The sequence below is a fragment of the Sphaeramia orbicularis genome, chromosome 9 (genome assembly GCF_902148855.1).
Source record: "Sphaeramia orbicularis chromosome 9, fSphaOr1.1, whole genome shotgun sequence".
NCBI lineage: Eukaryota > Metazoa > Chordata > Actinopteri > Kurtiformes > Apogonidae > Sphaeramia > Sphaeramia orbicularis.
The window spans coordinates 56,974,258-56,985,606 of NC_043965.1; the positions used below are offsets into that span (position 1 = coordinate 56,974,258).

The 11,349-nt window shown below is 48.0% G+C and overlaps 1 protein-coding gene across 1 annotated transcript; it reads left to right on the plus strand.

Annotated features, from left to right (window-relative positions):
• The first annotated feature begins 9,898 nt into the window (after positions 1 to 9,898).
• Positions 9,899 to 10,383, plus strand: LOC115425246 (prostate stem cell antigen-like). Its single transcript, XM_030142653.1, has 2 exons — positions 9,899 to 10,049; positions 10,130 to 10,383. The coding sequence occupies exons 1-2, from the start codon at positions 9,899 to 9,901 to the stop codon at positions 10,282 to 10,284; spliced, it is 306 nt and encodes a 101-aa protein (XP_029998513.1). The 3' UTR covers positions 10,285 to 10,383.
• Positions 10,384 to 11,349: the final 966 nt, after the last annotated feature.

The window sequence follows — 11,349 nt, forward strand, 5'->3', positions numbered from 1 at the left end:
GGTCTAAAACTAGGGCCCAGAACCAGCTGATCCAAAGGGTCCAGAACTAGGGCCCAGAACCAGCTGATCCAAAGGGTCTAAAACTAGGGCCCAGAACCAGCTGATCCAAAGGCTCCAAAACTAGGGCCCAGAACCAGCTGATCCAAAGGGTCCAAAACTAGGGCCCAGAACCAGCTGATCCAAAGGGTCCAAAACTAGGGCCCAGAACCAGCTGATCCAAAGGCTCCAAAACTAGGGCCCAGAACCAGGTGATCCAAAGGGTCCAAAACTAGGGCCCAGAACCAGCTGATCCAAAGGCTCCAAAACTAGGGCCCAGAACCAGCTGATCCAAAGGGTCCAAAACTAGGGCCCAGAACCAGCTGATCCAAAGGCTCCAAAACTAGGGCCCAGAACCAGCTGATCCAAAGGGTCATAGACTAGGGCCCAGAACCAGCTGATCCAAACGGTCCAGAACTAGGGCCCAGAACCAGCTGATCCAAAGGGTCTAAAACTAGGGCCCAGAACCAGCTGATCCAAAGGGTCTAAAACTAGGGCCCAGAACCAGCTGATCCAAAGGGTCCACAACTAGGGCCCAGAACCAGCTGATCCAAAGGGTCCAAAACTAGGGCCCAGAACCAGCTGATCCAAAGGGTCCAAAACTAGGGCCCAGAACCAGCTGACCCAAAGGGTCCAAAACTAGGGCCCAGAACCAGCTGATCCAAAGGCTCCAAAACTAGGACCAGAACCAGCTGATCCAAAGGGTCTAAAACTAGGGTCCAGAACCAGCTGATCCAAAGGGTCCAAAAGTAGGACCAGAACCAGCTGATCCAAAGGGTCCAAAACTAGGGCCCAGAACCAGCTGATCCAAAGGGTCCAAACCTAGGGCCCAGAACCAGCTGATCCAAAGGGTCCAAAACTAGGGCCCAGAACCAGCTGATCCAAAGGGTCTAAAACTAGGGCCCAGAACCAGCTGATCCAAAGGCTCCAAAACTAGGGCCCAGAACCAGCTGATCCAAAGGGTCTAAAACTAGGGCCCAGAACCAGCTGATCCAAAGGCTCCAAAACTAGGGCCCGGAACCAGCTGATCCAAAGGCTCCAAAACTAGGGCCCAGAACCAGCTGATCCAAAGGCTCCAAAACTAGGGCCCAGAACCAGCTGATCCAAAGGGTCTAAAACTAGGGCCCAGAACCAGCTGATCCAAAGGGTCCAGAACTAGGGCCCAGAACCAGCTGATCCAAAGGGTCTAAAACGAGGGCCCAGAACCAGCTGATCCAAAGGCTCCAAAACTAGGGCCCAGAACCAGCTGATCCAAAGGGTCTAAAACTAGGGCCCAGAACCAGCTGATCCAAAGGCTCCAAAACTAGGGCCCAGAACCAGCTGATCCAAAGGGTCCAAAACTAGGGCCCAGAACCAGCTGATCCAAAGGCTCCAAAACTAGGGCCCAGAACCAGCTGATCCAAAGGGTCGAAAACTAGGGCCCTGAACCAGCTGATCCAAAGGGTCTAAAACTAGGGCCCAGAACCAGCTGATCCAAAGGGTCCAGAACTAGGGCCCAGAACCAGCTGATCCAAAGGGTCTAAAACTAGGGCCCAGAACCAGCTGATCCAAAGGGTCCAGAACTAGGGCCCAGAACCAGCTGATCCAAAGGCTCCAAAACTAGGGCCCAGAACCAGCTGATCCAAAGGCTCCAAAACTAGGGCCCAGAACCAGCTGATCCAAAGGCTCCAAAACTAGGGCCCAGAACCAGCTGATCCAAAGGGTCCAAAACTAGGGCCCAGAACCAGCTGATCCAAAGGCTCTAAAACTAGGGCCCAGAACCAGCTGATCCAAAGGGTCTAAAACTAGGGCCCAGAACCAGCTGATCCAAAGGGTCTAAAACTAGGGCCCAGAACCAGCTGATCCAAAGGCTCCAAAACTAGGACCCAGAACCAGCTGATCCAAAGGGTCCAAAACTAGGGCCCAGAACCAGCTGATCCAAAGGGTCTAAAACTAGGACCCAGAACCAGCTGATCCAAAGGCTCCAAAACTAGGGCCCAGAACCAGCTGATCCAAAGGGTCTAAAACTAGGGCCCAGAACCAGCTGATCCAAAGGGTCTAAAACTAGGGCCCAGAACCAGCTGATCCAAAGGCTCCAAAACTAGGGCCCAGAACCAGCTGATCCAAAGGGTCCAAAACTAGGGCCCAGAACCAGCTGATCCAAAGGCTCCAAAACTAGGGCCCAGAACCAGCTGATCCAAAGGGTCTAAAACTAGGGCCCAGAACCAGCTGATCCAAAGGGTCCAGAACTAGGGCCCAGAACCAGCTGATCCAAAGGCTCCAAAACTAGGGCCCAGAACCAGCTGATCCAAAGGGTCTAAAACTAGGGCCCAGAACCAGCTGATCCAAAGGGTCCAAAACTAGGGCCCAGAACCAGCTGATCCAAAGGGTCCAAAACTAGGACCCAGAACCAGCTGATCCAAAGGGTCCAAAACTAGGGCCCAGAACCAGCTGATCCAAAGGGTCTAAAACTAGGGCCCAGAACCAGCTGATCCAAAGGCTCCAAAACTAGGGCCCAGAACCAGCTGATCCAAAGGGTCTAAAACTAGGGCCCAGAACCAGCTGATCCAAAGGGTCTAAAACTAGGGCCCAGAACCAGCTGATCCAAAGGCTCCAAAACTAGGGCCCAGAACCAGCTGATCCAAAGGGTCCAAAACTAGGGCCCAGAACCAGCTGATCCAAAGGCTCCAAAACTAGGGCCCAGAACCAGCTGATCCAAAGGGTCTAAAACTAGGGCCCAGAACCAGCTGATCCAAAGGGTCCAGAACTAGGGCCCAGAACCAGCTGATCCAAAGGCTCCAAAACTAGGGCCCAGAACCAGCTGATCCAAAGGGTCTAAAACTAGGGCCCAGAACCAGCTGATCCAAAGGGTCCAAAACTAGGGCCCAGAACTAGCTGATCCAAAGGGTCCAAAACTAGGACCCAGAACCAGCTGATCCAAAGGGTCCAAAACTAGGGCCCAGAACCAGCTGATCCAAAGGGTCTAAAACTAGGGCCCAGAACCAGCTGATCCAAAGGCTCCAAAACTAGGGCCCAGAACCAGCTGATCCAAAGGGTCTAAAACTAGGGCCCAGAACCAGCTGATCCAAAGGGTCTAAAACTAGGGCCCAGAACCAGCTGATCCAAAGGCTCCAAAACTAGGGCCCAGAACCAGCTGATCCAAAGGGTCCAAAACTAGGGCCCAGAACCAGCTGATCCAAAGGGTCTAAAACTAGGGCCCAGAACCAGCTGATCCAAAGGCTCCAAAACTAGGGCCCAGAACCAGCTGATCCAAAGGGTCTAAAACTAGGGTCCAGAACCAGCTGATCCAAAGGGTCCAAAAGTAGGACCAGAACCAGCTGATCCAAAGGGTCCAAAACTAGGGCCCAGAACCAGCTGATCCAAAGGGTCCAAACCTAGGGCCCAGAACCAGCTGATCCAAAGGGTCCAAAACTAGGGCCCAGAACCAGCTGATCCAAAGGGTCTAAAACTTGGGCCCAGAACCAGCTGATCCAAAGGGTCTAAAACTAGGGCCCAGAACCAGCTGATCCAAAGGGTCTAAAACTAGGGCCCAGAACCAGCTGATCCAAAGGCTCCAAAACTAGGGCCCAGAACCAGCTGATCCAAAGGGTCCAAAACTAGGGCCCAGAACCAGCTGATCCAAAGGCTCCAAAACTAGGGCCCAGAACCAGCTGATCCAAAGGGTTCAAAACTTGGGCCCAGAACCAGCTGATCCAAAGGCTCCAAAACTAGGGCCCAGAACCAGCTGATCCAAAGGCTCCAAAACTAGGGCCCAGAACCAGCTGATCCAAAGGCTCCAAAACTAGGGCCCAGAACCAGCTGATCCAAAGGCTCTAAAACAAGGGCCCAGAACCAGCTGATCCAAAGGCTCCAAAACTAGGGCCCAGAACCAGCTGATCCAAAGGCTCCAAAACTAGGGCCCAGAACCAACTGATCCAAAGGGTCTAAGACTAGGGCCCAGAACCAGCTGATCCAAACGGTCCAGAACTAGGGCCCAGAACCAGCTGATCCAAAGGGTCTAAAACTAGGGCCCAGAACCAGCTGATCCAAAGGGTCCAGAACTAGGGCCCAGAAACAGCTGATCCAAAGGGTCTAAAACTAGGGCCCAGAACCAGCTAATCCAAAGGGTCTAAAACTAGGGCCCAGAACCAGCTGATCCAAAGGCTCCAAAACTAGGGCCCAGAACCAGCTGATCCAAAGGCTCCAAAACTAGGGCCCAGAACCAGCTGATCCAAAGGCTCCAAAACTAGGGCCCAGAACCAGCTGATCCAAAGGCTCTAAAACAAGGGCCCAGAACCAGCTGATCCAAAGGCTCCAAAACTAGGGCCCAGAACCAGCTGATCCAAAGGCTCCAAAACTAGGGCCCAGAACCAACTGATCCAAAGGGTCTAAGACTAGGGCCCAGAACCAGCTGATCCAAACGGTCCAGAACTAGGGCCCAGAACCAGCTGATCCAAAGGGTCTAAAACTAGGGCCCAGAACCAGCTGATCCAAAGGGTCCAGGACTAGGGCCCAGAAACAGCTGATCCAAAGGGTCTAAAACTAGGGCCCAGAACCAGCTAATCCAAAGGGTCTAAAACTAGGGCCCAGAACCAGCTGATCCAAAGGGTCCAGAACTAGGGCCCAGAACCAGCTGATCCAAAGGGTCTAAAACTAGGGCCCAGAACCAGCTGATCCAAAGGCTCCAAAACTAGGGCCCAGAACCAGCTGATCCAAAGGGTCCAAAACTAGGGCCCAGAACCAGCTGATCCAAAGGGTCCAAAACTAGGGCCCAGAACCAGCTGATCCAAAGGCTCCAAAACTAGGGCCCAGAACCAGGTGATCCAAAGGGTCCAAAACTAGGGCCCAGAACCAGCTGATCCAAAGGCTCCAAAACTAGGGCCCAGAACCAGCTGATCCAAAGGGTCCAAAACTAGGGCCCAGAACCAGCTGATCCAAAGGCTCCAAAACTAGGGCCCAGAACCAGCTGATCCAAAGGGTCATAGACTAGGGCCCAGAACCAGCTGATCCAAACGGTCCAGAACTAGGGCCCAGAACCAGCTGATCCAAAGGGTCTAAAACTAGGGCCCAGAACCAGCTGATCCAAAGGGTCTAAAACTAGGGCCCAGAACCAGCTGATCCAAAGGGTCCACAACTAGGGCCCAGAACCAGCTGATCCAAAGGGTCCAAAACTAGGGCCCAGAACCAGCTGATCCAAAGGGTTCAAAACTAGGGCCCAGAACCAGCTGATCCAAAGGGTCCAAAACTAGGGCCCAGAACCAGCTGATCCAAAGGCTCCAAAACTAGGACCAGAACCAGCTGATCCAAAGGGTCTAAAACTAGGGTCCAGAACCAGCTGATCCAAAGGGTCCAAAAGTAGGACCAGAACCAGCTGATCCAAAGGGTCCAAAACTAGGGCCCAGAACCAGCTGATCCAAAGGGTCCAAACCTAGGGCCCAGAACCAGCTGATCCAAAGGGTCCAAAACTAGGGCCCAGAACCAGCTGATCCAAAGGGTCTAAAACTAGGGCCCAGAACCAGCTGATCCAAAGGCTCCAAAACTAGGGCCCAGAACCAGCTGATCCAAAGGGTCTAAAACTAGGGCCCAGAACCAGCTGATCCAAAGGCTCCAAAACTAGGGCCCAGAACCAGCTGATCCAAAGGCTCCAAAACTAGGGCCCAGAACCAGCTGATCCAAAGGCTCCAAAACTAGGGCCCAGAACCAGCTGATCCAAAGGGTCTAAAACTAGGGCCCAGAACCAGCTGATCCAAAGGGTCCAGAACTAGGGCCCAGAACCAGCTGATCCAAAGGGTCTAAAACTAGGGCCCAGAACCAGCTGATCCAAAGGCTCCAAAACTAGGGCCCAGAACCAGCTGATCCAAAGGGTCTAAAACTAGGGCCCAGAACCAGCTGATCCAAAGGCTCCAAAACTAGGGCCCAGAACCAGCTGATCCAAAGGGTCCAAAACTAGGGCCCAGAACCAGCTGATCCAAAGGCTCCAAAACTAGGGCCCAGAACCAGCTGATCCAAAGGGTCGAAAACTAGGGCCCAGAACCAGCTGATCCAAAGGGTCTAAAACTAGGGCCCAGAACCAGCTGATCCAAAGGGTCCAGAACTAGGGCCCAGAACCAGCTGATCCAAAGGGTCTAAAACTAGGGCCCAGAACCAGCTGATCCAAAGGGTCCAGAACTAGGGCCCAGAACCAGCTGATCCAAAGGCTCCAAAACTAGGGCCCAGAACCAGCTGATCCAAAGGCTCCAAAACTAGGGCCCAGAACCAGCTGATCCAAAGGCTCCAAAACTAGGGCCCAGAACCAGCTGATCCAAAGGCTCCAAAACTAGGGCCCAGAACCAGCTGATCCAAAGGCTCTAAAACTAGGGCCCAGAACCAGCTGATCCAAAGGGTCTAAAACTAGGGCCCAGAACCAGCTGATCCAAAGGGTCTAAAACTAGGGCCCAGAACCAGCTGATCCAAAGGCTCCAAAACTAGGACCCAGAACCAGCTGATCCAAAGGGTCCAAAACTAGGGCCCAGAACCAGCTGATCCAAAGGGTCTAAAACTAGGGCCCAGAACCAGCTGATCCAAAGGCTCCAAAACTAGGGCCCAGAACCAGCTGATCCAAAGGGTCTAAAACTAGGGCCCAGAACCAGCTGATCCAAAGGGTCTAAAACTAGGGCCCAGAACCAGCTGATCCAAAGGCTCCAAAACTAGGGCCCAGAACCAGCTGATCCAAAGGGTCCAAAACTAGGGCCCAGAACCAGCTGATCCAAAGGGTCTAAAACTAGGGCCCAGAACCAGCTGATCCAAAGGCTCCAAAACTAGGGCCCAGAACCAGCTGATCCAAAGGGTCTAAAACTAGGGCCCAGAACCAGCTGATCCAAAGGGTCCAGAACTAGGGCCCAGAACCAGCTGATCCAAAGGCTCCAAAACTAGGGCCCAGAACCAGCTGATCCAAAGGGTCTAAAACTAGGGCCCAGAACCAGCTGATCCAAAGGGTCCAAAACTAGGGCCCAGAACTAGCTGATCCAAAGGGTCCAAAACTAGGACCCAGAACCAGCTGATCCAAAGGGTCCAAAACTAGGGCCCAGAACCAGCTGATCCAAAGGGTCTAAAACTAGGGCCCAGAACCAGCTGATCCAAAGGCTCCAAAACTAGGGCCCAGAACCAGCTGATCCAAAGGGTGTAAAACTAGGGCCCAGAACCAGCTGATCCAAAGGGTCTAAAACTAGGGCCCAGAACCAGCTGATCCAAAGGCTCCAAAACTAGGGCCCAGAACCAGCTGATCCAAAGGGTCCAAAACTAGGGCCCAGAACCAGCTGATCCAAAGGGTCTAAAACTAGGGCCCAGAACCAGCTGATCCAAAGGCTCCAAAACTAGGGCCCAGAACCAGCTGATCCAAAGGGTCCAAAACTAGGGCCCAGAACCAGCTGATCCAAAGGCTCCAAAACTAGGGCCCAGAACCAGCTGATCCAAAGGGTCTAAAACTAGGGCCCAGAACCAGCTGATCCAAAGGGTCTAAAACATGGACCCAGAACCAGCTGATCCAAAGGGTCCAAAACTAGGGCCCAGAACCAGCTGATCCAAAGGCTCCAAAACTAGGGCCCAGAACCAGCTGATCCAAAGGGTCCAAAACTAGGGCCCAGAACCAGCTGATCCAAAGGTCATTTCCAGTAGACCGTGGACTGACCCCAGTGAATATATGCATGATCTACTGGGACTGAGCAGATTTACTGAGTCTAGTTCAGATCCAGTCCTTTATCCAACACAGATACTACTGCTGTGGACCAGCAGGGCACCACTGCATTCTGGGAAATTAGCAGATTTACACCACCTGGTTTAAATTAACACATCATTCTGAGAATATTATGGCTTTATTGTCAGAATATGACGACTTTAATCTAATAAACCAATGACATTTATGTTAAATTATGAGTTTTTTTATAACTATGACTTTATTCTCAGAACATTGTGATTCTTTTTGTATTTGACTTTATTCTCATAAAATTCCAGGTTTTATCTCCATATTTTCTGACTTTCTTCTGGTAGTGCCCAGTGTTTTTCTTTTCTTCTGTGGTCCTAATACTCCGTCGTAGCTTTATTCTCCAGTTCCTCCGTATTTGTAAAACTAGGTTGGCCTCAGTTTCAGTTCGTTTACTAATCATGTAGGAGCACAAGGTTCACAATCACAAAATGAGACAAAAACCAGGAAAGATCTGATCATGAAACCAAGAGCTGCACTAAGAAGGACCGTTAGCCAAAACAATAGGTCATTTCAGGTCTGATTGGACCCAAAAATACAGCATCAGTGAATGTTAGCTGACCCCAAACAGGACCCACAGATCTAGGTTTGGTTTCCTGGATTTGTGGATCCATCTGCTTCTCTTTTCTTTGTCTTTGGGTGTCTGTAAACGATAGCTCCCACTGCTTTAAGAACCTGAAAATACAACCAACCAACAACAGCTCTGCCCCATTTTGGATTCAGTATTGTTCTTCAGTTTAGACAGGATTGAAGCTGTCCCTCATCTGCCTCTGTCTGACACTCAGTGGGTGGAGCTATGGTGACTTCTGCTAGCGCTGACGTCACATGCAGACCCTTATTCAAAGAAAATATATTTCTCTATATATTGACTGTCAATATATTACTGACTGAAAAATATATTACTGTATAATATATATTTATATTTAAAATATACAGAATAATATATTGTGTCAATATATTTTGTATTATATAACAATATATTGAAAAATACATAAGGAATTGCTGCTTTCCATATATTGAAACATACATTACAATATATTTACTTATATATGTAAATATATGTCATTATATATTTAGTAATACACTTCATAATGCATGTTTGCATATATACATACATATATTGTCTAGTGTATTACTAAATATATGTAATTATATATTTAGTAATACACTTCAAAAAATATGCATGTATATATATGTACATCTTTTTCATCCTATGTTGGCAAAATGACTAAGAAGTCATCTTTTTTCAGTTAACACTTTTTTTCATGTATATCACGGTGCATATTGTCATGAAATATGTTATTATGCATACCAAGTAATGTAAGTGTTGATAAATATCTGCTTTATGTAAACTTGTGTCAGTGGAAAGAAAGTGAGTTTCAATAAAACTATATGTAACTAGAAGCACTCGGAGAGCGCAGACCTCCGCCAAGGCTGATCAGTGCCCCCCCCCCCGTGGGCCCCCCCACGCCAAGGAGGTTCTGTTTTTGCCAGGGTTTGTTTGTTTGTCTGTCTGTCTGTCCGTTAGTGTGCAACATAACTCAAAAAGTTATGGACAGATTTGGATGAAATTTTCTGGTCTGCGCCCCCCCCCCGTGGGCCCCCCCACCCCCGATCACCACCAAAATTTAATCATTTCTTCCTTATCCCATTTCCAACAAACCCTGAAAATTTCATCCAAATCTGTCCATAACTTTTTGAGTTATGTTGCACACTAACGGACAGACAGACAGACAAACAAACCCTGGCAAAAACAGAACCTCCTTGGCGGAGGTAAAAAAATATAGGGCAGTTTTTGTCTTCATTGCAATATATGTTTTATATGTATCAATATATGATTAAAGCATATATTGCAGTATATTGGAAAATATATGCACTACTTTCCCATATATCGAAATGTATTTTTGAATATAATGCATTATATTTTTCAATATATTGCCATATATTTTTGTTTCATAAGGGGACCCTCTGTTATTTCCTTTAAAAAAGCCTAAACTTGAACTTTCCTGGGTCTCAGTAGGTTAAATATCTTCTTAAATAAAACCATATTTTAAAAAAAATTAAAAATGCATTTAAACTTTAGCCTAATTTGGAACAATAAACTCAATGTAAAAAAATGTAAATAGTGATTTCCCTAATTGGTGCATGAAAGGGTTAATGGTGTGTAACCAGTGTTCTGTCCCTTCAGCCTGTGGGTTGAGATGCTACACGTGCACGCTCGCTGAACCCAGGTCGTGCACAGACACCAAATCTTGTCCAGTGATCTTCAACCGCTGTTTCTCCCTGAGAGCGGAAGGTACGTATTCGCCGTCTCCTATGTCACCGTGCACTGGGGGAGGCTTGGAACATGCTTTTGGTGTCCTTTCTGTTTTGCAGGTTACGACATGGTTACGAAGGGCTGCCAAACAAGCGTTGCGTGTGTGGGTTCCATTTCCTGCTGTGAGGGGGACTTGTGTAACAGCGCCGCACTGGCCCGTCCCAGCGTCATCCTCCTGCTGCTGTCCTCAGCCATCATCACCGGCTTCATCTGAGACTCTCCAAGAGCGACAGCTTCGTGGATTTCAATACGTCTACTATGGGATTTTTCTGACTCAGTTTGTACAAGTCATGAATAAAGCCTTTCCAATATTCTGAAGTGGCTGCTAGTGGGAAGTGTTTAACCCTTCGGGCTCTGAGCCTATTTTGGTCGAACTTCAATACTTCTGACGTTGCCTTGATAGCGTGTCAAACATGGTGATCATACCCAGGCCAGAACTGTTTCACCTCAATGATCTGATCATTCTTCTGCAGGGCTGTCGAACTCATGTTAGCTCAGTTCCACATGCAGCCTAATCTGATCTAAAGTGGGCCAGACCAGTCAAATAATAGAAATAATAGCATAACAACTGATAAATAATGTCAACTCCAACGTTTTTTCTGTTTCTGAGTGAAAAAAGTCCAATTCTGTCATGAATATGTTTACATCTACAAACTGTCCTTGAACACAACATGAACAACCTGAACATTCTGAAGAAAAATAAGTGCAACGTTAACGATATTAGGCCTTAGTTTATCATTTATACATGTGACAGTGGATCTACAAATACACAAAACATTTAGGAAGAGGCAGAATATTGTTAAAATTCCACAGACTTCTATTTAGACATTTCAGGTGGTTTGTATTTGTTCAGGTTTTTCACATTTTTTGTTAAAGGATAATCTGTAAATGTCAACATTTTTCTATAATTTAACTTTTTTTTTTACACTAGAACTAAGATAAAAGTTTGTGGTTTTCATTATTTATAGTTTAATCTGATGGTATTTGACTGGTTCTGACCCACTTTAGATTGAACTGACCTAAAATGATTTGAACATCCTTCATTGTTCATATCTTCAATGTAATTTTTGCATTTCATAAACTCATCCCAGGGGCCGGACTGGACCCTTTGGTGGGACTCATGTTTGACACCTGTGACATATTGGACCAAAAATTATACAAAATTACCTCATTTGGTCTGAAAAATGATCCTTTTTATCACAATGACACCTACAAACATGCTCAATGAAATGTTTTGGATGTTGACAGAGTAAAACAGAGGTTTCAAACATGAACATAT

Excerpts from the sequence above, each read along its gene's own strand:
- LOC115425246 (XM_030142653.1), top strand. The coding sequence starts at position 9,899 with ATGAAAGGGTTAATGGTGTGTAACCAGTGTTCTGTCCCTTCAGCCTGT. Across the intron at positions 10,050-10,129 it reads TTTCTCCCTGAGAGCGGAAG|GTTACGACATGGTTACGAAG; the intron begins GTACGTATTCGC and ends TCTGTTTTGCAG.